This window comes from Microtus oregoni, unplaced genomic scaffold (genome assembly GCF_018167655.1).
Source record: "Microtus oregoni isolate MIOR12 unplaced genomic scaffold, Mior012 000016F_ref0000370, whole genome shotgun sequence".
In the NCBI taxonomy this organism is placed as follows: Eukaryota; Metazoa; Chordata; class Mammalia; order Rodentia; family Cricetidae; genus Microtus; species Microtus oregoni.
The window spans coordinates 24,980,070-25,007,561 of NW_024543075.1; the positions used below are offsets into that span (position 1 = coordinate 24,980,070).

Below are 27,492 nucleotides of genomic sequence, written 5' to 3' on the forward strand. Positions count from 1 at the left end.
AATTAGCTATGATTTGCTAACCTCCTGGGTGTCAAATATCTGCATGCTACCTAGAAGCAATGAATTAATGTCTAATCAGCAGTTCACCTTCAGTGAGGTCTACTGAAGTGCCATCCCAAGGAAGGAAGGAAACTGCATACATAGAGCCAGAGTATAGCTCATTATGTACCAGGGAGTACAAACCCAAGGCAGCCTTCTGCCTTTAAACAAGGAATGTCATTGGAGAAGCTGAGGTGGGGAGGCTGGTGACAAAGGAGTGACTGTTATAGTTGTCCCCAACAGGGTCATGTTTTTGATTATTTGGTGGCACTGACTAGGGAAGTTGTGGAGCCTTTGGGACTGTGGCCTCTCCAGCAGAAGGCAGTCCCTCAGGGCAAGACTTGAAGGTGATCCGTGCTGTGGATTCCAGTGTGACCTCTCTACTCCCTCATCTGCCAACATGTGAGGAACTGCTGCCTCCCATTCCCGCTGACCATATCTTCTGGACCAGCCAAAATAAGCTTTTCATCCAATTAAGTTTCTTCTTTAGGTATGAAGTAACAGCTAGAAAAGTAACTGAGTGGCCAACCTAGAAAGCCACTGCCTCCCTAACAATGGCCCCTTTGCTTTAGAATAGTTGTGATGGGGGAAAGAAACAAGTTGTGGGCCAGTGACATGAGAAAAGGTCCAGTCTTTGTTATTTTGGGTAAACATGCGGTTCAGTTCTAAAGCCTAAAGATCAAAATGCTTTATTTCATTTTGGAAAGTTTATTTGGTGTATCTGTGTTGACTTGCTTGTATTTGGCAAGTAGCCCTCAGCAACACTGGTTTAAGTAAGCCTCAGGCCTTAAATAGATATATAGTCTCAGTAGTATCTAGTTATGGACTGCTTAAGGCATGGGTTCTGAGTGAGTTTGTCATTGTGTGGATGCCATTGAGTGTCCTTACACACAGGTCATTCACTTCATGTAGTGTCTTGATGCGGTGAGGGGAGATGGTCCATGTGACATGTGTGAGCTTGCTGCCAGTCACTCAGCATGCTGTTTCAGAGTAATCTTTTAACACCAAGAAGGTAGCATTGTGAATATGTAGCTCAGTAACGTAATCTTTTTTATTAAATGTTATATACTAAACATAATTGTATGTGCTGTACTTTTCAGTTGGCAGTATAGGGTACTTATCTGTGCCAACATCATGAATAAGTGAACACTGTTTCTCCACAGCATTAAGGTGACTATGGTTGCCTAAAAACTGCTCTGTGATCTAATGGGACCACCATTGTGATCATTGCTCATTACTGATGAAAATGTCATTATACAGCATGTGATTGTATTTCAAGTGTAACACCTAAGGACCTAAGGACAGACTAATAAACATAAATGACTTTGTGCGAAGCTGGATGGTGTTAGTCATGTGACCCAGGGTTATTTCCTAGAAATATAACTAGTGGTATATTTCCTTTTAAAAATATTTTCTCTTTCCTTTCTTCATGCCTCTGTCCTTTTGCACTTTTGAGATTGGTTGATGTAGCGAGTCCTACCCAACCCTAACTAGTGCTGTGTTTTAGTGTGCTGATGTGGGGCATTTTAGGACAGAGATACCTTTACAAACAACAACAGAGGAACAAACAGGTTTTGTCTGTTTTAGGACAAAGGTACCTTTAAAAACAACAACAGAGGAACAAACAGGTTTTGTTTGTTTTGGTGGAGGTTACTGCTTTCCCCACTAAGTAGCTCTGGTTGGACCTACTCTCTGAAGGTGATCTTCCTTTAAGCCCCAAGTTCCAAGTGTAAGGAGCAGTCCCCTACCTTTCCTCATTCTCTGCAAGTTTCTAGAAGTTATTTGCAATTGGACAGTGCCCACTTTTCAGTCTTTTTTGAAAAGATTATTCAGAGCCTGTAGCTTCCAATGGGACTAGGAGTCTTGTCTCTTGTAGTCTTGTCTAGAGACCACCTATTGTTTGGAGGGTAACTTCTGCCAGCGTGGCTGCCTCAGCCTCTGGCTGCTATAAAAGAACTGAAGATGTCATGTCTGTTCTTCAGTGTCTGGCGTATTCAGGGAGAAGTAAGACCATGGACTTGGCTAGCTCTACAAACTATTGAGATAGCAGTTGGAAACATGAATTTCGTATTGCTATTAGTGAGAATGCCAGTGTGTGCTGGTAACTTCTAGCTGCAGGATATCTGCCTCAAGATGGGAACACAACGGAGAAGGGCATTGGGTTGTTCCCTTCCTCAAGGCAGTCTTAGGGAAGATCAGACACACCTCGCTGACACTGTTTTTTGTTATAGCATCTACCTCCTGGTTTTTAGCTTCTCATTTCACAGGCTCCCTATCAGCAGCCAACACTTCCTCTAAGCAGGCTTTTCTGACTAAATCAACTACATCAAAGAGACAGTTTGCTCTGGGCTGCTTCTCGTGGCGACTGCTTACCGCGAGTTGGGGTCTTATTGCTACCCTGAAGATTTCAAACTGAAGTAATGAAGGAAAGAGAAGGCTGCAAACTCCCATGATGTCTATCACTCCATTGTTCAGATTGGAGTCACCCATTGTTCTTCTTTTTTGGGCTTGGCTCTGATAGTATGAGCAAGAAGAAGCAAGGGAGTCATTCATTAAGGAGAAAAAGTTCTTGTCTTCAGAAGGTTCCAGATTTTCAACTTAAGTCTCTTTTAAATGGCAAATAGACAAAGGTAGCCCCAGAATATTATACTTTGAAAAGACAAATCTAGACTTCCCATTTTAATGTTGGAGTCACAGAAACTCAGAGAGGCCAAGTCATTTGTTGAAGGGATGCATTGTTTATGGAAGTCCCAAATGAGACACCAAGGTGTCCTTAGTTTCCTCTGCATATAGACTAACCTCTGGAATACTCTTCAGTGTGATAAAGAACATTTTCTTCCTGGGCATCGTCATTCTAGTGTGGCATCCCCTGGCACACATTATATCAGAGAAGAGTAGTAAGCAAGGCCAGGATAGCGATCAGAAGAGAGATTGAGACCCTGGAGTCAGACTGGTTACCTCAGGCCGACCCCCTGAATTTTATTTACTTATTTCTTTTTTTTGTTTTGTTTTGTTTTCTGTTTTTTGAGACAGGGTTTCTCTGTGGTTTTGGAGCCTGTCCTGGAACTAGCTCTGTAGACCAGACTGGTCTCGAATTCATATGTTCATTACACAGGCCAACCCTGTTGATCTTCTCTTTTTATTTCTTGCCTACTGCCATTTGAGAAACCAAATAACATCTATGTCTCTGTGAAATCTTCTCAGTGAAGTCTGGCAGATTGATTTTATTTTGTAGTCCTATTGTGTAGCAATTAAGAAGCCTTAGTTTCTTAATATAAAAGCTATAGCAATTTACTTGTTAGTCATCTTATAAAAGTACAACTGTAGCCCCAGGCCCTAAACTGTTATCTTTCTGTGTTCCTCTCAAATTTTCTTTGCAGTTCTCTTACCTCCCATTTTTTCCTCTCTCCATTCGTACCAGGGCTCAGTGTTGGTTGGTCCTACTATGGGTTGGCTCAACAACCAAGAGTAAGTCACTTGAAGACAGGCTTGCCTGGTTGTTCCTTATGGAACTACCAATGAGCTAGGCACAGCTGGAGCTGGAGCACCTCCAGGGACTCCAGGCCTCTATGGATTGCCCTTGGGGCCTAGCAATGTCTGCTTCAGGCCTGAGGCTGGGCTGAGCTGGGCAGGCAGCCAAGCCTGTGCTCAGGAACAGCAGCCAGGGTTGGCACAGAGGAAGGAGGATTCTGGAGGCTGGTGTGCAGAGAGGGAGGGAGGGTGTAAGAAACAGCTGGAGTAAGGTTGAAGGAGAAAGGCTGGGGACTGATCTTGATCTAGTGTAAGCTGAACCAAGTTCCTGTCTGGTAGATAAATACCCAAAGGAGTATATGGCTTAAGAGTAGGTTTCTCAGTAAGTGTATGTGTGAATAGTTCCACCTCCCCCACTTTTTTTTCCCAGCCCTTCTCCCACCTTTCTTTGTCCTTGATACTATTTGATCCATTTGTGCCACATGGCTAAAACAGGAGAGCAGTCACTTGACTTGCAGTGGTAGAGCTGGGCTGGCTACTGAAGAACACTTCCTGTGTGTAAAAGAAGCTTAAGTCTGTCAGTGACTTTGTGATAGCAATAATAATGATTACACAGAGAGGCGGACACTTCATTGAATGCTTCTATATACCAAATCCATGGATTATCTCATTTCCTCTGCTCAACAGCCCTTGGAGGTGCAGTGGAATAAGCTGGTGACAGATTTGGTCAATAGATACCATCTCTGGATTACTGTGCTTTCTCCCTTCCTAGAGAGGTTCCTTGACCTCAATGTGCTGCCATTTAATTTCCTGGAACTCAGTGATTATTGCACAAAGCTACGTTTCTATATGGCTGTGATTACAATGTGCTAGCAGATAGGTAGTGATATTCATTACTAATAATTGTGTTGTTTTTGGAAACTAGGCACTAGAGTATCTAGATTATACAGAAGCTGTCCGCAGGTGGCAGTGGGAGAGTGGAGAGCCACCTGGAAAGACACCTCCATTAACAGAGTGTAATTGCCTAGAATCTAGAGATCCTGTCTTTGCAGAGCTACAGAAGTGAATGAAAGAGGAAAGGGAAAGCCTGCCTCGGTTAGGAACAGGGTATGGTTAACAATTTAAAAGATTCACCAAGACACAACTTGTTTTTTTACTGAGGATGAATCCCAAGGAAATCACATCCTATGGAGAGCCTGATTCTCCGTGTGCTGTGGCTTTGAAGCTTTTTGAATCCAGTCAGTGGTGTGGTATGAGATTGGTTTTGTTTTTGAGACTGGGTCTCACTGTGTAGATCAGGCTGACCTTGAACTCACAGACATCCACTTGTCTCTGCTGGGATTCCCAAGTGCTGGGATTAAGCACTATGTCTGGCCTTTTATTATTACTATTGGTAATAACATTGTAAAATTATTATTATTATGTGGAGGGTGGGGCATGTGCACTCATGTACCATGGCATGTGTGTGGTGGTCTGGGACAATTTTCAGAGGTCTGTCTTTCCCTTCTACCATATAGGTCCTGGGGATTGACTTCAGGTTATCCCTAACTTGGTGGCAGGCACCTTTATCACTGAGCCATATCAGCAGCACTTGTGAGACTTTTTTTTTTTTTTTTTTGATTTTTCGAGACAGGGTTTCTCCGTAGCTTTTGGTTCCTGTCCTGGAACTAGTTCTTGTAGACCAGGCTGGCCTCGAACTCCCAGAGTTCCACCTGCCTCTGCCTCCCGAGTGCTGGGATTAAAGGCATGCACCACCACTGCCCAGCTGTGAGACTGTTTTTTAGACGAACTTGAGCTAATGACTTTGGGGATAGGGCTGACTGGATGTACCAGGTACTATTATCTACCTTTCCTGACTGATCATGTGCAATATGTAAGTAGGTTTAGGAAATTCAGTTGGTCACAGAGCTAGGCTTCAGTTTCATGGCTGGAGCTTCCACCACACTGATATGGAGCAGGTCTAGGGCAAGCGGACTAGTTCTAGCACACCTCCTCCTTTCCTGGCATGGGGACGTCTTTGAGCGCGCATGCAGACAGTGTGGTGTTCTCTCTGGAGGCTGGTGGTTAAGGTCTGCAGCTCTGAGGCTGCTCTGTTGTTGCTCCCGAGCATTACTCACTGTGCTGTCCCATGATCCTTTGGTCGTGGCTTCTTGAACTAAACATTCCAGTTTCTGTTTGTTCTGTGATGTTGGATAAATTTACTGTATGTTTGCAGAGCCTCAGTTTCCCTGTCTTTAAATGGCATTGTGGTGAGGAGGTCACATGAACTAATAATTTTTTAAAAGCTTACTTAGTATAGAGCTTGGCTCTGTATCAAATGCTCAATAATTGATGGCTGCTGTTAGCCAACAGCCAGTGAAACCTTCAGCTTTGAAAAACTGAAGAAGGTTCTGACAGCCTCCTGAACACAGGACTGGTTGCTGTGACTGGGCCTGGAGAAGCCCAGAGAACTCAAAAAGCAACCCAGGAGCAGTATCCACCAGCAGACAAGAAAATACTAGCTCTGACTCGAGACCACTACTCCCTCCCACTAGAATGGGAACCTTTCAAAGAAAGGCACTGTGACAGAAGAAAGCCGGCCTTCTGTCACTGGGTGATTGATCATCTGCCGACATTGATTTCCCCCTTTTTCTCATCTGCTGAACATATTAATAGCCTTCAGGCTTCAATTGGTTCCGCTGTATCAGGTCATCAAAAGATGTTTTTACATGAAGACCCAGCAGAGTAAATGGGATTTAGGCCTCTACGGTAGCCCCATCTGTTCTGCCCTTACCTTTAGGCCTTGATGCCAGGCTTTGGAAGGAACTGCTGTACTGAGGCATCTGTCCAGTGGGGGCGGGGTGAGTGGCCTGGGTAGGTGGGTCAGAAGGAGGGCAGGAAATCCTCTTATCGCACTGGGTGCTGGGCCTCCTGCAGCAGGAGCTGAGCAGCAAACACTGGTGAGTCAGCCAGTCTGTGAGCATGTGGGGTTTGTGTAAGTTTGGGCCTTTTGTTTCTTTCAGCAATCTAGACTTTAGAAACACAAATCTGGAAACCAGACCCTCCACATGCTGCAGTCCTTGTTTGGAGAGAATTCTGCTGGAACAGTTACTTCTCTTGTATGATGGTCTTCCAAGAATTAACCCCTTGCCTTTTGAAATTTGAATAGGTTTCACTTATGGCTTACTACATGGCCCAAAGTATGAACAGCCTGTAAGAAACCATGCTGGGGTCTGTCACTTTTCATAGCCAAAATACTTTTAAGGGTGTGTGTGTGTGTGTGTGTGTGTGTGTGTGTGTGTGCTAAAGCAAGTTGGAACTGTAGTTCTTTTGAGGGCATGTGTAGACATGTCTTTGTCTCTGAGGGTGGAGAACAGGACACACCCTGATAGGAGTCTGCCCTAGCTACAGGAATGGTTGTGGGTCTTTTTGGATGACTACACTCACTGCTTCCTTTTAGAGAGAATCCTCTTGAAGGGAACTCCCAGTTTATCTGGACACTGTTGCTAGTAGAAGCTGTTTAATTTTTTCAGCTTTTCTTAACAACTGCCCTTTGCCCTATTACCAGACTCGTAAGAACTCTGAATTTGCACTATGAAGGGCCATGGAGGCTCCTTAGAAGTGGGAGGCCCATGCCGGACCGACATTGATTTTTTTTTGTCTGATGTCTGCTTTCCTTGTTACACTGCTGGCTCTGCATCCACACACTAACAGTGCGGTGTCAGTGGCCGCCATTGTTCTAGTAGTTGGCAGAATTTCGCAAGTACTAAATTGCAAATGGATTGTCTATTATAGCAAACTAGTTGGCAGTTAAGAACAAGCCCTGAGTAGACTGTATTAGAGAAGTTGCTTCTGCTTTTGTCACAAATTTCTAGCAGTTCATATAAAAAAATTAAGTTATAACAAATAATACGAACTGAAGAATTTGCTCAATGTAGCCTTTCAATCTGGCAGTTGTATCTCTTTGAGACTGTACTGGGCGTGGAGACACACCTAGGTTGGGAAAGTACCTGGACTACAGGCTCCATATAGGTGGGTGGAGCAGGACCTGTGTGAATCCAAAGGATCAGACACATTTCAGTTGACTGGTTGGTTGGCTAGGCCCCTGCTTGTAGTTTTGACATTGTAACTCTTTAACTCACCATTAGACCATTATGAGATTACAGGTGGCTTGGATATTGCCTCTTCTCCCTAGTCCACCAGAATCCAGCCGGACAAACCAATGTATTTTATTGGACTTATTGAGGAGTGTGAATGACCTTACTTCTTAGGACTTCATAGGAGTTTCCTCATGAAGTCTTGCTTTCAGTTAATTTTCCATTCCTTATTTCTGCTAGCATCTTAGGGAGAAGGGATGGCTGCTGTGAGGTGAGGCTCCTTTAACTCTCCTCGACTCCTACTGAGGAGTGTCACCAGTTCCATCCATTACTGTTACCATAGACTTAACCACTTCTGTATTGTTCTGCTCAATTAGTTCCCATGGCTACCAGGCCAAGATAATTTATACTCCAAGGTTTTGCTTGTGTTATGCTGGGAAGAAAAGACTTACTGAAACAATCTTTATTAAAATCTGAACACATAGGTTATTTGGTGTAGAGCCAGATGATGAACTTCTGGCTTAACTCAGGTCCAGATAACTTTCTTATGTGAAGGCCAAAGTTGACAAGACATATATCCCCAGAACACTGTCAGAAACGTAGTCTCTGATGTTCTGCAAATGAATCAGCCTCCTGTAACCTGTGCTACTTTAAGGATTCTAGGAATTTCCCATGCTGGTTCTCCATGTATCCCTTAGCCACCATTTCCAAGGATAAGCCATGGAGATGAATTACAGGAGTGGTGGGGGGTGGGGTACGGTCTTTCCCTTGTTAGCTAAGTTTCCCTCGTTTCCATTGTTAGCTAAGTGAAATAGAGTGGTCACTGGTGGACAGTTCTGGAGTGTAGTGTATCTACCTCACTCCTCTGCTTATAGGTGACTGTTATGTAATTTCCTTCCAGGTTGGCTGGCTCCTCTAACTGATGGCATGTTGAAGTACATGGGCCAGCAACAACGAGGGCATCTGATCCGGAGGGGGCCACTCTAGAGGCCAGGCCATCACCACCATGGGCCAGTGTGTCACCAAGTGCAAGAATCCTTCATCAACCTTGGGCAGCAAGAATGGAGACCGTGACCCTAGCAGCAAGTCACACAGCAGGCGGGGAGCTGGCCACCGTGAGGAACAGGTGCCACCATGTGGCAAACCAGCTGGGGATATCCTTGTCAATGGGACCAAGAAAGCAGAGGCTGCCACTGAGGCCTGCCAGCTGCCAACATCTTCTGGAGATGCTGGGAGGGAGTCCAAGACCAATGGTGAGGAGTCTTCCTTGCAGAGGTTGGAAGAACTGTTCAGGCGCTACAAGGACGAGCGGGAGGATGCAATCTTGGAGGAAGGCATGGAGCGCTTTTGCAATGACCTGTGTGTTGATCCTACGGAATTTCGAGTGCTGCTCTTGGCCTGGAAGTTCCAGGCGGCTACCATGTGCAAATTCACCAGGTTAGTTACGGATGCTTCCTTGTCAGCAGGTGAACAGAGGAGGAAAGAAAGTGACATTGGGTAGTAGTACCAGCTAGGGCAGAACTGGGCTGACTTCACAGGTTTGGGGCAAGTGGTCTCCCCTCCTTTCTGGCCATTTTCTCTAAAGCTTAAGTGTTCTGAGTTGTAGTTCTGATCCAGAGAATTCCCTAGACTCTCCTAAGGGATTATTATTATTTTATCACATGTCTGGTACTGTAGCATAATTACTGAACAGATTTCTCAATAGGGATTTATGTCTCCATAAAGCCTTGAATTCCTTTTTTTTTTTTTCCCTCTGTGTAATAGTCCTGGCTGTCCTGGAACTAGCTTTAGTAGACCAAGCTGGCCTTGGATTCATAGAGACCCACCTGCCTCTGCTTCCCTAGTGCTGGGATTACAGATGTGCACCACCACTGCCCGGCTAAGTCTTGGATTCTTTACCCTGGTACCTCAGCCTCCAAGGACTGGGTTTATAAACATGTACCATTTGCTGTCCTGGTTTTTTTTCTTATATAACAAAGCACTGCCTGATTGATAGGTCACGGTTGTATTTATCATAGCACAAAGTGGCAGCCTAACTCTGGCTGCTAACACTCCGCCTGAAGTTAATAAGGACTAAGCAGTGTGAAGCCTGTTGCTAAGTTGCTGCTCAGCTGCGCTGATAGCTGCTCAGAACTTGTCTCTTGCTCCTTTATATGTCAGTTCACTCATTCGATATTTATCTGTAGTCTGCCGGGCATTAAGTGTCTCTGCAGCTAGGCCTGTGTGCAGCGAGGACAGCTGGCCCCAGTTGTCAAGAGGGAGTTGTACAAATTGTCATAGTTATGTGTCCATATTGGGGTCGTTTGTATATAAGGATATGGCAGGATCATGGCAGGCCATGACTTGAAGAGTGCAGGGTTATGGATAATAACTGACTTTTATTTTTTATTGTTGTTAAAGATGGAGTCTCACTATATAGCCCTAGTGGCCTGGAACTGGATATGTAGACCAAGGTGGCCTCAGACTTCAGGATCTGCCTGCCTTTTGAGTGCTGGGCTTAAAGGCGTGAGCCACCATACCTGCCCTGGCAGAACGGACTTCAAAACTCATCCATATGGCCAGTAGATCTGCACAGTAGATCAGATGCCTCACGCTTGAGCAACCTGTACGGTCCCTGAGATGATAAGTGTGAAACCATGTTATAAATTGCAAAGTGCTGTATACATGTTAAAAATGCGCACACCTGGGTGTGGTGGTACATGTCTATAAAACCCGCCCTCAGGAGGCTGAGGTACAAGGGTAAAGAATTCAAGGCTAGTTTGGGCTACCTATCTCATAAAACAACAGAAACAAACAAAAATATAGTTAAAAGCTTTTAAAAACTACATAGTTTTGGTTTTGTATGTGTGTGCATGCACATAGATCATGCTGTGAGTGTGAGGGGGCAAAGGACAGCTTGAGGGAGTTGGTTCTCTGTCTTGTGGGCTCTTGGGATCAAACTCAGGTCTTAGTAGCAAGTATGTTTACTTGCCGAGCCATCTTGCCAGGCCCTCAAAGCCGTGTTTATGTGCTTATGTTTATGGGTGTATTGCCTACATTGTATGTCTCTGCACTGTGTGCATTCTTGGTACCCTCAGAGGCCAGAAAATGTGTGAGATCCCCCAAAACTGGAGTTGCAGGTAGTTGTGAGCTGCCATGTGGGTTAGAGGAATTGAACTGGGCTTCTTTGCAAGAGCAGTCAGTGCAGTCCACTGTGCCATCTCTTGAGCTCTGGTTTTTTGTTTTTTGTTTTTTTTTTTTTCTGTTTGTCTATCTATATCTCTTTATTTTCAAGGCAAGGTCTGACTATTGAGCCTTAGCTGTAGAACACTGTGTAGACCAGGCTGGCCTAGATAGAACTCAGAGCTCCTCCTGTGTCTGCCTCCTGTTACTGTACTGTTGTTACTGTGCTGTCTTCCTCACCATATATGGCATCATTTTTACTTATTAATCATACCTTTTCCTACCTGTCACAGGAAGGAGTTTTTTGATGGCTGTAAAGCAATAAGTGCAGACAGCATTGATGGGATCTGTGCACGGTTCCCTAGCCTCTTAACAGAAGCCAAGCAAGAAGATAAATTCAAGGATCTCTACCGGTTTACATTTCAGTTTGGCCTGGACTCTGAAGAAGGGCAGCGGTCATTGCATCGTGAAATAGCCATTGCCCTGTGGAAACTAGTATTTACCCAGAACAATCCTCCTGTATTGGACCAATGGCTAAATTTCCTAACAGAGAACCCCTCGGGAATCAAGGGCATCTCCCGGGACACTTGGAACATGTTTCTCAACTTCACTCAGGTGATTGGCCCTGACCTCAGCAACTACAGTGAAGACGAGGCCTGGCCGAGTCTCTTTGACACCTTTGTGGAGTGGGAAATGGATCGGAGGAGAAGAGAAGCAGAGGGGAGAGGCGCACTCAGCTCAGGGCCCGAGGGCTTGTGTCCAGAGGAGCTGCACTGAGGATCTGCCTGCTGCCCTGCAGCCAAGTGAGGAATTGGACCTTTCTGGAAATTACTGAAGATCCGGATATTTTCTACTTAACACCTTTCTCTGCCTTGTATTTGAAAGGGCTCTAAAATGCTGTATCATGTTTTAGGCACTTTCTTCATTTTTTTGGTTATTTTGGTTATTTCTTTTTTGGGTGAGAAATCCCCCAAAAATATTTGAACCTGGCTACATGTTGTGTACCTTTTTTGAAGCCTTCAGATAGAATAAGCCTGCCATTTCTTGCACAAATGTATTAGATTTGTTTTGGTTTTGTGGGGGAGGGTCTAGGCCTGGGTGGGGAGGGACTGTTAGGTTGAGTTAACATTACAATGACACAGTGCCAGATCTCAGTTTTGCATATTACTTTTCAGGGCAGGTCTGTACTGTGTGTAGTGCTGTTTACATGGTTGAATTTAGGTTGTAATAATTATTTTAAAAAAATTTACACAGATAGGAATAGCAGTGTTAACTGTTAGCCACATTGCATTAATTTCCAGACAGTTTGGAGCTCTCGGAGAGCCAGGGCCAAGGCCAGTCAAGAGCATTTGCAGCCTGACGCCCCATCCATCCCTTTAAGCTAATTTATCCAAAGCCCTTACCTCCCTCACTTCTTGCCCATTCCTTCTTTGACCTATTGCATTTCATGTTTAATTTATCCATCACCATGCTGTACCTGTCAGTCAAGTGAGCAGTTTTGTTTTGTTAGAACACATTGTACTGAAACCACTTAAGCGTTGAATGCAGAGAAAGCAGTGCTACCTCAGTTTTGCTGGAAGTAGACTTCTTTGATAGTTTTCTTTGATGTTTTGTATTTTCATGTCATGAGTGGAAATGCTTTTTTTTTCTTTTTTCTTCTTTTTTTCATTTGCCTTGGAGCCAAAGTTTCCGTTCTGGGTGGTGAGAAAAGCATGCCTGCCGGCCAGCTGACCAAGAAAACTATAGCATGGAACTCTGCTTCAAACTGTTTTTTTTTTTTTCTTTAGTTTTTATTGAGTATCATCAGCTTACTTGTCTGGCAAGTGCAGAAGCCTGAGGCTGGCCTGAACTCTGCCAAACAAATTATCCAAGTGTATTGAATCATTAAGTGTATGCCCTCTCCCTCTCTGCTGCGCCCACGTTGTCACTTAACCCCCAGGAGTTATTTATTATCTTTTTGTTCATGTCAAGCTCATTTGGGGTAATGTGATGACTGTTTAGGTTTACATGACCCTCCTCTCCTTCCCTTACCCCCAGATATGCATATATACATATATAAGATATGTATATATTTTACCTTTATAAAATATATATATACACATATATGTATCTATATTCCTTTATTTGTCCGCTAAAACTGGCCATAAAAGAGGGAGCTGCCTTTGATCTGCAGTTAAGATGCCAGGGAGCATCATAAATGGAGGCTGTTGTATATGAATTTGGACATTTTCACTGAACTTGAATGAATTTGCTCACAGGAAGGAGGAACCAGTTCTCTAGACTCCACATGTTCACTCTGCCAGGCCAGCTTTGGTCAAGCTGCCACCAGGGCTTGAGGAGCTGACTCTGTCCTACCTAGTTTACTAGAGGACCCTCTTGATAATTTCCCATTAAAAAAATATCCTCAAAAAAATTGTACTGGAAGGTGGGTGGTAGGAGCTTGTATAGTTCAGCTTCCAATACTTCGGAACAGATTAAAAAGGGAATCTTTTAATAAAAGTTACAAAAATATTTATACTCTTGATACAATGAAAAGTGTCTGTTAAATATTTGGAATTTTCTCCCTTGATTAGTCTACCCCAAATACTGGGTATATGTTTCTCGCCATGGGCAAGAGTTGCATGCTTTGAGTTCTTTATGAGTCTTACAGCTCTGGGCTCCTGTCTTTATAAAGATGATTATTTAAGGTGATGACAGTCCTATTTCTTAAAACTACTATTGACACAGGGAGCGTTTTTGTAGGCCTGACAACTGTCCTTTCTTGAGGCACAGATGAGAAACCTGAAAATCAGCCCCAGACATAAGATTGTCCTGGAAGGCCGAAGAGGCTGATGGCCAGATGTGCTTCTTTCTTCTAGCCATAGTAAGACAAAGTCCTTGAGCAAGTCAGTATCCAGGGGCCCAACAGTTTCCCAGGGCACAGCTACACGGCAGCCTTTGGAGATCTCACCCAGCCAGTCGTTCTAATGCTGGAGTAGGTGGAAGTCCAAGGAGGGAAGGAGTAGTGGAGTGTTGTAGGTAAGACTTTCTGTCCCTGGTAAGAAAGGGTGTATGTGCAGGGAAGTGCCAAGAGAGGGAGGCTGTCAGGGCCCCATGGACTCAAGGAACTAGATTTCTTTCCCTCTGGGTAGATTCTGGCTGATGGTCGGTCAGTTTCTCCAGCCCGTCATTTAGAAATTATTTGTGACTGTATTTATAATGCTGCTGTTGAGAAACCAGAGAAAGGAACAGTTAGAGGGACCTGGGGTTCTCTGTGCAGTGGTCTTTTGTTTGTTTTGCCAAGAGATTCACAGCAAGGTATAAGGTTTGTAGTTAACAGTTCTGAGAAACAAAACCCTCTGTTTCACTCACCCTCAGATAGGCTTGCTCCAGCAGTGGCTGGAGGCCAGATGTTTGCCCCTCAGGTAAGCCAGCTTTGTGACACTGGGGTGATGTGGGGAGGTGTGATGTGTGGGTGCCATTTTGGAATTCTGCAACATCTAAGCATTACTACACAGACAGATTCTGTTGGAAAACTGCTTACTTTTGGCAAGCAACTTTTTGAGTTCCCATGGTATTTCTTTAGTTATTTATTAGCAAGCTGTATGAGGTAAAGGGTTGTTTTATTGAATTCTTTCCCCTAGCCTTGCCAAACTTGAATGTATCATTCTTAATGACACTTTGCTGTACTTCTAGAGGTTGCCTCAGCAGCTCTCTTTACTGTGGCGGATGTGCCAACATGTGTATTGTTGGGTCCAAAAGCCTGTATGTACCCATCTGATAAAAGAAAATCTCTCCAGAGCTGGCTGAAAATTCAAATTTCAGCCAAAGCTTTAGGCTAAGGGAAAGATAACAGAAAATGTGCAACGCAGTATTGTTCATGTTGGATGGACACAAAGTAACGAGTTAAGCTGCACATAGTATTAGCTTGAAACAGTCTCCTAGGGCCTGGTCTTTGGGACCCCATAGATTATGTACTTGGACCATTGGTGGGAAGTTGCTGAGATAAAGGCTAGTCCAAAAACTAAGGAAGCAAAGGGTCTATATATTGGAATGTATGGTTTGCTATATTTCAAGTGGGGTCTTCAGTGCAGCAGGTAGACCCGGCTATACAGTTACACAAGGGGACAGGAGAAAGCTACTGTTAAAAAGTCCCCCTCTCCCCCTTCTTTCTTAGACTTATTTTCCCATGTATGTTAGGATGGCTAGTGATGACTTGAACATCTCGGTAACTGACAAGGGTCTTACTTGAAGGACTCGAGCAGTATTTAGCTTTAATACTTGAACGAACAAAATTATCAAAATATGTCTGTTAGGGCTTTTTAAAGGACATGTGACATTGATCTTCCCTTTTGGGTCACGTAGAGGGGAAGTTCTTGCCACTCCTCTTCAGAGTACATTCCTATGGTAAGCTGTAATAGCAGTCCATACCAGTTAGCCCAGGACTACATGCTGGGGATGATTATCAGCCTCTCCCCCCACCTTTTAAAAAGAATGATGCTTAAGCATTGGGCGCAGATGCTGAGATGGTGTGATTGGCTGAGTAATCAAGTTCTGATTCTAGTGTTGGAGTGGAGTGTTCTGTTTCTCTTGGAAACCCAGCCTGCTCTCAGATACCTACTTCTATCACGTATCTATCTCAAGCATTGCCAGAAGAAGCCATTCAGCAGCTGCTGTTTTTCTCTCAGCACAACTGTATTTGCTATGGAAGAAGTACCTTCCCTCTAATACTGGTCCCCAGTCCTCAGAATCTGATTAACTGCTCTTCCCTGCTGCACTGAGTATGGGTCTAGGTTTCGAAGAGGGAATTTGAAGCAATAGGTAAACAGGGCTTGGTTAAATTTTGATATCACACATATCCTGTCGTAAGCCGCTGAGGTGATGAGTCCACTGCTCATGTGACCCTCCACCTTTGTGGATCCCTCTTGGTTTGTGACCAGCATATGTCTGAGGTTGTACAAACTTGACAAAAGGTAATACTTTTGTATTCTCTGCACTGTTGCACTCTTCAAATAGCCCCTGAATATTAACTTGATATACACATTTTTGTCTTTGATGTCTACAGTATTTTTTTGTTTTTGTTGTTTTTTATTTTGAAGGTTATCTGCTGTTGGATTCAATAAATTTGTTTACCTGACTATTGATATTTCTGCAGAAAACAAAAACCAGTGAATTTATTCTGAGGCATTAGTTATAAGACTTTTTCCAGTGATGCTGTGCCATGTTAACTGTGTGGGAAAATGACCCATGTAGGATAGGAGCCCAGCTCCAAACACAGGTGATCATCTCCGTGCACTGTCCCTGCTACTGAAATCGTCTTTATGAAGTCACTCAAGTCCCATGAAAAAAGTTCATTGTGAGCCCTGTGTATGCCCCTAGGTCTAATCAGGCTTGCAGTGATTAAGTTTACTTTTTATTCAACTGCAAAATAAAGGCATCTCCATCAGTGTTAGGATTTAAGAAAAAGTCTACGAAATACCCATGATACCTCAGTGTTCAACCATCCCTCTTAACAGTCTCCAAAAAGATGTTAGGTACATTGGGGGGCAGGGAGCAGAGTTTAGTGTGTGGCATTTACATTTGATCTTTCATCACTCAAGCTCCCAAAAAGGGCTCAACTTTCTATTGTGCCAAATTGGGAGATGAATTTTTTTTTGAACTTTTTAAAAAAATCTTATTTTATATACCAATCCCAGTTTCCTCTCCCTCCTGTCCTTCCACTCTCCCCACCTTTTCTCCCCTCCCCCATCCACTCCTCAGGGGAGTCAAGTCTGTCACATCACTTGAGGCAGGACACCAGGGCACCCTCTGTATGTAGGCTGAGCAAGGGATCCCTCCACAGGGAATGGGCTCCAAAGAGCCAGTTCACACACTAGGGATAAATACTGGATCCACTGCTAGTGGCCCCACAAACTGCCCTTGCCACACAACTGTCACCCACATTCAAAGGGCCTAGTTCTTATGCTGGTTCCCCAGCTGTCAGTCTGGGGTCAGTGAGCTCCCACTAGCTCAAGTCCGCTGTTTCTGTGGATATTCCCATCATAGTCTTGGCCCCTTTGCTCATAATATCACTCCTTCCTCTCTATGACTGGACTCCAGGAGCTCGGCCTAGTGCTTAGCTGTGGATCTCTGCATCTGCTTCCATCAGTTACTGGCTGAAGGTTCTATGATGACAATTAAGGTGGTCATCAATCTGATTACAGAGGAAGGGCAGTTTAGGTACCCTCTCCAGGACTGCTTAGATTCTTAGCTGAGGTCATCCTTGTGGATTCCTGGGAGTTTCCCTAATGCCTGGTTTGCTAACCCCACAGTGGCTCCCTCTTTCAAGGTAACTCTTTCCTTGCTCTCCCTCTTTGTCCTTTACCCAACTAGATTTCCCAATCCCTCATGTCCCCCCTGCTCCCTTTCTCTCCACACCATACCACTCTCCCCCATCCCCTCATGCTGCCAACTTACTAAAGAGATCCTTGTCTACTTCCCCTTGGGGGGGTCCATGTATGTATCTCTTAGGGTTCTTGTTTCCCATCTTCAGGAGAGGAAAAAGCTAACAAGAACATCTATTCTTAACTTCTAGACTTAAGCCCCTTAGTCCCTCTCTCGTACTTTCTGGTTATTGTCTGTTCAACAATGGCACTGACTAGCCATCTTGCTCATTTCTTTGGTGGAAGTGCTAATGGTTTCTAAAGGTTCCTAGCCTCTTGGTATCTTCTAAGATGTAGTAGGTGCAGGATGGGGATCAGAAAAGGCTTTTCCGTTAGAAAGGTATTAATAAATAAGCTTGATGTTCCCTAGAAACTGTGTAGTTTTACCCTTGTTCCACACTCCTCCCATTAACTATTTCTGGGCTTTGTCCCTTCTATTAAGCACAGATAGGGACTTACAGATTGGAGAGTAGCAGAGTGGAATGGAAAATAGACAGCTTGGGTGCTGTTAACAGTGCTGTATGGATTACAAGCAGATAAAATCCATTTTCAATTAGATGATTGGCAAGTAGTTTTTATACAGTTACCAGATGAGCATAATTGCATATGGAATGGACTTCTATCAAGAAAATTATACTAAAAAGTAGTTCAGAGGGATAGAGAAGAGTCTTCAATTCTTGTCTCTCCTATCAAGTCCTCAAAGCAGATAGCTGACTTGGCTCTATAAGTTATCCCTCTAGCCCTTGGTGTTGACCCAAATTATAAAAGAAGCAAAGGTAGATAATCGGGTAAATTGGGTATATGCCGAGGTGTCCGGAGGTATAGAAGTCAAATCATTAGAGATATATAAGCTTTGCCATTGGCTATTTACACTGATCCTTGGATCAATCGGGACTTTAAATTATAAGAGTTCTATGTCTTAAAAAGCAAACTAGAAACACTTTAAATGTTTCTAACATACTTAATCCACAAGAAGCTCTTAAAAAGTCAACATGGAAAAGTAGTTGGCTTCCCAACACACCAGGCAACAGAAATATACAGCTCGCTGAAGAAAATCTGACCAAAAAGCTTCTAAGTTAGATGTCAATCTAAGTGGTACTCAAGAAAATAGTAATTAAACATATGAAAATGTTCTTTAATGCAGCACACTGGCAAAGATTTGAGACAAATTATGCTGGTAAACAGTGGAATCTTTTTGTAGTCAAAAGAACTAAGTATCAATATGCATCAGTACAGAAGCTTTTCTTTCTTTCTTTTTTTTTTTTTTGTTTTGTTTTGTTTTTCGAGACAGGGTTTCTCTGTGGTTTTGGTTCCTGTCCTGGAACTAGCTCTTGTAGACCAGGCTGGTCTCGAACTCACAGAGATCCGCCTGCCTCTGCCTCCCGAGTGCTGGGATTAAAGGTGTGCTCCACCACCGCCCAGCTCAGAAGCTTTTCTTAAGAGGTGCCTGCTGAGTGTGTATGTGCAAGAACACAGTCTACAGCTTCAGTCAACAGTCGTGGTTTAGAAACTATGAGTTATGACAGTATATTACGTAGCTATTTTAAAAATATGAATAATGATAGAAAAATCTAAGCTTGTAAAATACTGTCAGTCATTGATTCTGGGTGGTTGGATATAATTTACGCTGACTTCCCTATTTATTTTTTAAGAGGTCATTTTCAGAGGTCCAAGGAAATAAAAACATGTGGCTTTAGTGTTGTTCTGAGCAACCCCAATATAGGCACAGGAGTTCCAAACCCAAATCAAGAGTTCCATAAAAACCTCCAGTTGCCTTTTCCCTAAGACTGCTCCTCAGGCAGCTGCCTTGGCAGCTCAGCTCAGCATTGGCTGCCTAGAAGGGTGTGGGAGAAACAATGCACAAACGCACTTATGAATGGAATGTGTGTTTTGCAAGAGGCCAAGTTGGCAGCTTTGGTTTCCAAAAAGGTGGGAGCATCAGCTGGAAGAACACAGTGTGCAGAAGTCTGAGGCTTGAAGGCTACGTTCATTTCTTCAGTTCTGCAGTTGGGGCCCAGGGGGAAAGCCTCATCCATGATGAAGGAAATAACCTTGCTGAGTTCAGAAAGTCTTAATAGCTTCTTGCAACACTTTGCAAAGTCCCCTAATGCTTGCCACTTACTGAGCTCAATTCATGCTGGACTTTGGCTAATTTAATCTTCCTAACAACCATGAAGTAGGTACTGATTTCCCCATTTTAAATAGGATCTCAGGAAAATAGTTCACAGTCTACTATTCTTGACATTTTCCACAAGCTAGATCTTTGAAGTCTAATAATTTTAAAAAATAAGTATTTCCTCATTTTATACAGCTGTGGAAATGGATTCAGAATGACCCAAATACTCAGCAGGAGCTGAAGTTGTAACCCAGGCTTTTCCACGTCCACTAGAGGCACTGCCTTTGAGGACAGGAGCCTCAAAAGGTTTCTATCAGTTGAGCTCCACAGCTTTAGAGCTTGGCTGGAAAGGAAGCTCAAGTTGACACAACACACATTTCCTCCTGACAGAGAGACTTCAGGAAGCAGTGTGTTGATTTCAAATCAAACTCTGGTGCTTGGTTCCACTTACAGCCCAATCTTACAGAGGCTTCATTTAAGGACTGAACACTGCCCTAAGTGCCCAACCCCAAATTTTCACTATTATTCTTTCCTAAGGAAACAGGGTTTGTAGCCTTTGGTGACCTGGGACTCACTACATAAATTGACCTCGCTTTCGAATTCAGATCCACCTGCCTCTGCCTCCAGAATGTGTGCACTACCAAGCCTGCCTGGGTTTTTTGTTTTTTAGAATAGAGCCTTACATCAAAGCATTTTGTAAAACTTGATTTGCCAGTTCCACTAATCAGAGAGAAATACTGTTAACATCTTGGCACACAGCATTCCAGGCTTGGTTCCAATCCTATGCATAGCTTTGTACATTCCCCTACGCGGCAGGAATCAAAACTATAATACTCTTCTATAGCCCTATACACACATGTACATGTATGACTATGAACTCAATTCTGAGAGCCAGGTGCAATGGCAAATGGTTTTGATCCCAGAAGGCAGAGACAGATGGAGCTCTGTGAATTTAAGGACAGCAGGTTCTACATAGTGTTCCAGGACATAGTGAGGCCCTGTCTCAAAAAGCAAAATAATACTTATGAGATACTAGCATCTCTGTGCCTAGATTAATAATATTTAACTTACATTGAGCAATCCAATAATTTTAAAAGCTGGGACTAGAAGGGGCACATGTGCACAGCAGACTCATTCTTTTGTAATAACCCTGTGGCATCTACTTTGTGCACTTTTTTGTACAAGCATCTTATCTTCAGTTCTTTGGTGGAATTGTAGGATCTGAGTGTAGAAAGCAAGGTTTTAGCTGTGACTGAAAGATTAGTTCACTTTCTCTGGAGCACTTAGTATCTATCAGATTTGTAATTGTAGATCTGTGTCCCATCTTTCCAACAGTGTTACTAGTCACCTTAAAACTTAGGTGTTTTTTTTCCCCTGAGTTTTGAAGTTTCCAGTTTCTAAGTGGTGCTCTGGTGTGATGGGGACACCTACTGGTGAAGGGTGATTCTGCAGCTGTATCCCCCAAAAGGTATTTCCAAACATGGAAATGGGTTCTAACTACAAAGATAAGTCTTCCATTATCTCTTCTCTTGCCAGATGTTTAGTTCAGCCTTCCCCCACCACCACCACCGCCTTTAACTTTATAGCAGATGCCAAAGAGTCAACAGTTTAGCCAGTTACTTACAGAAATTTGACAGACTGGCTGGATTTTTTCTCTTGGTCTTTGCAGTAAATACCATTTAATGGTAGTGATAGAGCAATCAATCAGTACCTGTATAAATAAAATCAGACACAAAACACTCATTTTCCCCCTCACCATGCCTTAAGAGGAGGAAATGTTTTGAGTTTTAAGCATTTATTGAAATTTTGCACTTTGGCTGGTATCCCAACTTTTTAACAAAGGTGTCTGCTAGATGGAAAGACTTGCCATCGTCTTGAAGGGGCCATAGCCTAGTCACATTCTCTATATGTGAAGGGATACTTGGAAAGTGTGGGGAGATTCACACTCCCAGGCCCGGGGGGTCACTTTCCTCTTCCTCTTTTATTTTCATCAGTCCTAGGCCAGGGTGTAATCCAAAAGTGCTGCAATAAATAAAAAACAAAGACATGTTTTTATCTAAATGGCTGAATGAATGGCTCTATGCTCCTAGGATAGAGTAAGTTTTTAAGCAGGTGTGTACAATACACCAAGAGGAAGGTTTATGAAAAGCTGCCTGCTGGAGTGGGCTCAGTGAAGAAGCCTGATTCAAGTCCTAGCTCTGCTGTTTAAGAGACAGATGACACATTTCCAATAAGCCTCACTTTTTCTTAACCCTAAAACATGCAAGTTACTATGCCACTAAGGCTTAAAGAAGCACAGTAATAACCACCACTCACTGGGCACTTTCTACATACCAAGTGTGGGCAGTTTAAAATACCTGTCCGCTAACCCTTAAAAACAGCTCAGTTTCCAATCCATTTTCCAAGCAAAAAAACAGGCTCAGACATTACTTGTTTAAGTCATACTTGCAAGTAATAGCCAGGTTAAGAGTCCTTAGAAACTGGGGTAGTGTCATCTGAAAAACTTGGTTACTTATTAACAATGCTTGTCATTAGAACAGTGCTTACAGTTGAGGAGTCATTTGATACCTGGTAGTTCACTGCCACCTTGGAAGAATATTCATGGGACTGGATTTAAAGAGCTAAAGGAGCTCTTTAATGCAAGAAAGGCAGAAAATAGCAAAACACAAAGTGTTAACCTGCTGTCTAGCAAGTCTTTTTTTGAATGGCTCTAGAGTCCGATCATTATGGTTCAGTGCAGAGTGGTTGCACTTACTAGTTGTGTGACCTTGGGAAATTGCTTAAACGGAGGCATTGTGCTTGTGCTTCTAAGGACTCTAATAATCCTGACCCAGTCTATGTACTTGCTTGTCACAGAACTTGCTTATTAAGGGTCTGACAGATTCCCATGTGCCAACCCAGTCCAGTGAGTATCCTGGACCCTTGCCTGCCCCTACCACACTAGACTAGATAAAACATCCTGTGCACTGGCCCAGTTTTTGAGTTGCCAGGACTCTTGCCTGTTTGTGCCATCACCAACCTCATTGCCTAGCCATTCTGTGTCCTGGCCAAGTCTGGTAAGTATCCTGAACCCTCTCACCTGCCTGCCATATTCTTAATACTTAGGCCCAGCTTTAGGCAAACAGCTTATACTCTGGCTTAGCCTGGTGAGTGCCCAAGAACCTGGCTTACCCAATTAGCCGAGCTTGCAGAACAGCCATCCATTCGAATCATCCACATTTCTTGCTTACCACTGAACTGGAATCATCATGCATGTTCATCCAATCCAAAATCAACACTGAGAATCTAAAGGATTAGCTACAAATTATTGATACCTGATCTGAAATCAACCAAGCAACAATAAAAATCAAAACAAAACTCCCAATCAACAGAGGCAGCCTAGAATTAGACATATAACCAAGGAAGTCTACATGACAAAGTCATACTGCAAAACAAATGTTGAGAGGCCAAGACATTATGTCCCTTCCAAAACTCACCAGCCCTATAGAAATGTTCCCCAATAAAAACTACCTAGAGGGCTGGAGAGATGGCTCAGTGGTTAGGAGCACTGACTGTTGTCCCAGAGGACCTGGGTTCAGTTCCCAGCACCCACATGACAGCTTGCTGCTGTCTATTACTCAAGTTCCGGTTCCACTCACACCCAGACATACGTGCAGGTAGAATACCAAAGCACATAAAATAAAAATTTTTAAAAATTTAAAAACTACCTAGATGAATCCCAGGACAATTTAAAGAAACAATCATAAACATCATTAATGAATCTAAAAATTTAAAGAAAACAACTCAATGTACTTAGGAGGATAAGAATAAATCCAAGAAAATAAATATGTAACTGAATGAAATGACAAGACAGTTCAAGACCTGAAAACTGAATTCAGTAAAGAGATAGAAATAATGAAATTGCAAAACTCAATAACCCAATTAGAAAACTCAGGAAAGCCTTACCAGTAGAATGGATCAAGAAGACAGATTATTAGGACTTGAAGATAAAGTAGAGGAATTAGGGATGAAGAGAGCTCCAGCAGTTATGAGCACTCCTTGCAGAGGATCCATGTTCAGTTTCGGTTCCCAGTACTCACATCAGGTAGCTTACAACTGCTTATAACCACAGATCCAGGGGATCTGCTGCCCTCCTCCAGCCTCTAATGCACTCAAGCTCTGTGGCATATATATACACATGTGTATATTCATGTATATACACATAAAAATAAAAAGGATTGGACCACATTAGCAAATAATTTGAAAACTTAACAAAACTACATGAAAAATATATAAAAGAAGCTGTAGGACAGCTTGAAGAGACAAAAATCTAGCCATGTGTGGTGTCATATGCCTTTAATCCCAGCAGCCAGGGCTACGTAGAGAGAACCTGTCTCAAACAAACAAACAAGATCAAATTATCACACACAGATGAAGGACAGGAATCCCAATGACACAGACCAGAACTTCAACAAGATCATACAAGAAAACCCCCAAATTAAAGAGACATTACTTATATTTTTGGTTGTGAGCCTAGCCTTTTAACAGCTGAGCCATCTCTCCGGTCCAAAGAGACATTATTTAAACTATCATTCGTAGTACAGCATCTCCAAGAATATCAGAATCTTGAGATATTTTTAATCTTTTGACACAGGACTTTATGTAGCCCACAGTGGCCCTAACTCCTTATGTAGCTGGAGCTGGCCTTGAACTCCTTATTCTTCTGCCTCCACCTCCCAAGTGCTGAGATTACAGGTATGCACTAACATAAAAAACCAGTTTTTATGATATGTTTAAGAAACAATACAGTTTAAGCTGGCAAGACGGCTCTATGGATAAAGGCATTTGCAGTGAGCCTGATGATCTGAGCACATGTATGCATACCACACACAAAAGATAATGAATAAATATAACAAAGAAAAACTTAGGAAGAACAGTTCTAAAATTTTCTAACTACTCCAAAAAGGCCCTTTACACACACTGCAAATACCCCACAAATGACACTATATGTTTTAGGACTAATTTTAACATTAATTTTTCTTTAAATAAAGTATTTATCATACTTTATGTTTTGAAAAAAAATCACTGATTTACTGAAAATCCCTCACAAGAGAATTTTGCTTTGAGACATGTTTTCACAGTGTACCCCAGGACTAGCTCTGAACTCATTATCTTCCTTCAATCTTCCAGATGCTGGGATTATAGGTGTGTACCACCTTACCAGCTTAGACCTGTGATGGGTAAGTTGGCCTGTTATTAAAAATTTATATGGGGAGATGGCTCAGTGGTTAAGAGCACTGACTGCTCTCCCAGAGGACCCGGGTTCAATTCCCAGCAACCACATGGCAGCTCACAACTGTCAGTAATTCTAGTTCCAGGAGACCCAACACTCATGGCAAAGCACCAATGTATGTAAAAAATAAATATTTAAAAAAAATTTATATAATAGGAGCTATAACCAGACCTATACAGCCCGTTTCAGTATTTATTAGGCCTAAGTCTCTGATTTTAAGGTGGGATGAGCTGCATCAGAAGAACCGATAAATTTAAGTAACAAGTAAAATAGGAATATAATGTCTACCTTCTAGAACTGTGATAAGAACTCATGTAAATCCTCATTACATGCCTGGGCATCACTTAACTAAAGGTCTTCCCTTAAAACAGCTGAATTCCAGGGGTCAGAATTCCGAGGACAACGTATCAGGTCCTTACTTGTTGGTTCCTGGCATCAAGATGAGGCAGAGGGTGCCCGGGCTCAGGCAGTGATAGAGCTTTTCAATCTTCCGGTTGCAACGCCAGGCAACTATCCTTGGGTGGTTCTCCTCCGCAATCTAGGACCAAAGTCATGCATCAACATTTAGTCTCCTGTTCACCTTTTGGAGTTAAAGCACTTTCTTGAGTTCTAAAGCCACAGGAAGCTCTGGAAAAAATTCCTGTCTGAAACTGCAGCCCTCTTACAGACCTCAAGTGACTTAGAACTTCTGTGGCAGAGGGCAGCTTCTGTTGGTTCTCTCAAGTGAGTCTTCCAAAAGGGCCCTAAGCGAGGGAGTCATATCACTGATGAGGTTCCCTACATGCCTTTGCCATTAAGGGTATCTGTGACCTTGGATGAGTCACTGACCAGCTCTAATCTCCATCCCTCATCTGCTAAGTCTGAGACTACAGCAGTTTCTAAGCTTTAAGCAGCCTTCGATCTCCACACTTACACATACACATACACCTTCTTTATTCATGCATTTCCACTGCTGCCTTAGTCTTGCCTAATCTCAGGTCAGATGTAAGTTTAATGGAAGTCCTAAGCTACAAAAGTGGAAACAAAAAAGTCTCTACCTATGACAGCCAAAATTTATCTTGTGTATATATCACACTTTGGGAAGCCCTGAACTAATTCACCTAAGACTTATCCAGCTCTCCATCCTCCCACCCTGATCCCTCAAAGTTCCTTGCAGAACCACCCTGAAGAATAAGAATGAGATTTTTAGTGGTTATCAAAGAGGCAAAAGTATTTGATATCTGAGAGAAGAACAAATATGGCCAGGGCTAGAGGAAGCTGGAGGAGTGATATAAGATGGGAGCCAGGGCAGGAAAAACAAACCAACAAAAAGCTTGAAGGATGCAGTGCCAATGAGCAAGTCTTTCCTGATTGCTCCAGAAGCAGAAGGCCAGGGTCCAGAACCAGAGACCCCAGCAGCTACCTTCCCTGCTGACCCCAAGACACACTCATTACCTGGAAGACATGCTTCTCCAAGAGAGGTGGCACTAGCTGAAGTCCTGAAGGCATTGCTGGTTCAGGATGTATGTCCTTGAGCCATGTCTGAAGGTGCATGGGGGTTAGGGCATGTCTGCCTTTCAACTTCCAGTCCTTGCCTTTGAGAATTTCAAGGGCTACCTGGGCACTGTCACGGGATTTGAACTCTGAAAGTAGGAAAAATCCCAACATTTGTTACGAGAGCCAAGAAAACAGATCAACAGATAAACTAAGGCCTGGCTAAGGTGTAGGAATAGAGTAGAATTAGAAGCTTCGCCCTGGTCTACTCCAGGAAAGCTTTTTTGGTGAACCCCTTCTTTGACCTCATGTTGCTGCCATCTCCAATATCCTTCCAGGCTACATTTAATGGTATTACTTACTCAAGAAACAGTAGTTTTTTTGCTGTCTGCTTTTAACATCTTTAGGCAGTATCATGGCTTCCAGGCCAGGAAAGAGGCTGGAGTGCTCCAACAGGTGTTCTTTAAAAGCTTTGCCAAATCCAGTCACATATATAGTACCTTGGTTTTCACAATCTTGCTCTAGCTCATGCACAAGGGTGTCACACTCAAGAGTGAATTCTGTCACAGGCCTGTGCACCTAACCAAGGAAAGATGATGTTAGTGGTACAAAGTCACCATTTTAACTAACCTCTGTCATGTTGTACATCAGCAACTCAATATGCAGCTTCCTAATATTTAGGAGGCCAGTAAGTGCTTCATAGAAATGATTGTAGATTTATTTAAGAAATACATATTTTCATAACAATCTATATTCTCTAGTTCCCTGCTTGCTGCCTCCACTGAAATCTTGTTTACTTGTACAAAAACTACTTTACAATACCACCATCTCACGCGCTTGAAAGCTAAGGAATGGGCAGACTCAGAATAGCACTGAGGGACAAGGATACTTGATAAGGAATACAATAAAACTGTAGTCTAGCCCAGGCTGATTTTTATGAAACTGAAAGTTATTAAGTCTTGATTAAGGACATTTATTACAATCCCTCATGCCTGGGCATCTTCAGGATATTCCTACATATGGACTGTGGTAAATCTTGCCTCGATGAAGGGGGCTACTTTCAGTTTTGGCCATCTTACCTTGATGTAAGAACCTTCTACCAGAATGCCATTCATGGTCTCTATAGCCAGCTGAGCAGCTTCCAAGACTTCATACTGTACACAGAAGTAAGGCTGCAGAAAGACCAAGGTTTTCATCATTGTTACTTCCAACTCAAACTGCTAGAAGGAGGGACTGAGAAAGGGACCCAAACACTACAATGGATGCTTTTTAATGTGCTAGGCCAGATAGCTGACTGTCAGTCAGCTTTAAGTAAAATCACCAAAGTTCAGGAATTGGTTTTCAGTCAGTAACTTCAATTTTTCCATTTACAACCAAAGCCCATTGTGATGGTAATATAAGAAAAACTAAGCAATTCATCGCTACCTAACTTGCTCTTCATATTTGCTACAAAGCACTAAGGTCACTCATGTATGTCACAAG

The 27,492-nt window shown here is 43.0% G+C and overlaps 2 protein-coding genes across 5 annotated transcripts in view; one reads left to right on the forward strand and one right to left on the reverse strand.

The window, feature by feature from the left end:
• Dcun1d3 (defective in cullin neddylation 1 domain containing 3) overlaps positions 1–13,277 on the forward strand; it is a 39,710-nt gene extending 26,433 nt beyond the window's left edge. For all 3 annotated transcript variants that reach the window (XM_041666317.1, XM_041666319.1, XM_041666318.1), the window contains exons 2-3: positions 8,488–9,023; positions 11,042–13,277. In XM_041666317.1, the coding sequence (XP_041522251.1) occupies positions 8,593–9,023; positions 11,042–11,525 (915 nt within the window). In that variant the 5' untranslated portion in view covers positions 8,488–8,592 and the 3' untranslated portion in view covers positions 11,526–13,277. The remainder of the gene's footprint in view (positions 1–8,487; positions 9,024–11,041) is intronic.
• Positions 13,278–21,050: 7,773 nt separating this feature from the next.
• The window catches only part of Rexo5 (RNA exonuclease 5), a 54,264-nt gene continuing 47,822 nt past the window's right edge, over positions 21,051–27,492 (reverse strand). For both annotated transcript variants that reach the window (XM_041666293.1, XM_041666292.1), the window contains 5 exons: positions 27,090–27,182; positions 26,373–26,589; positions 25,972–26,159; positions 24,957–25,075; positions 21,051–21,287 (listed from right to left, as the gene is read on the reverse strand). In XM_041666293.1, coding sequence (XP_041522227.1) covers positions 21,206–21,287; positions 24,957–25,075; positions 25,972–26,159; positions 26,373–26,589; positions 27,090–27,182 — 699 coding nt within the window. In that variant the 3' untranslated portion in view covers positions 21,051–21,205. The remainder of the gene's footprint in view (positions 21,288–24,956; positions 25,076–25,971; positions 26,160–26,372; positions 26,590–27,089; positions 27,183–27,492) is intronic.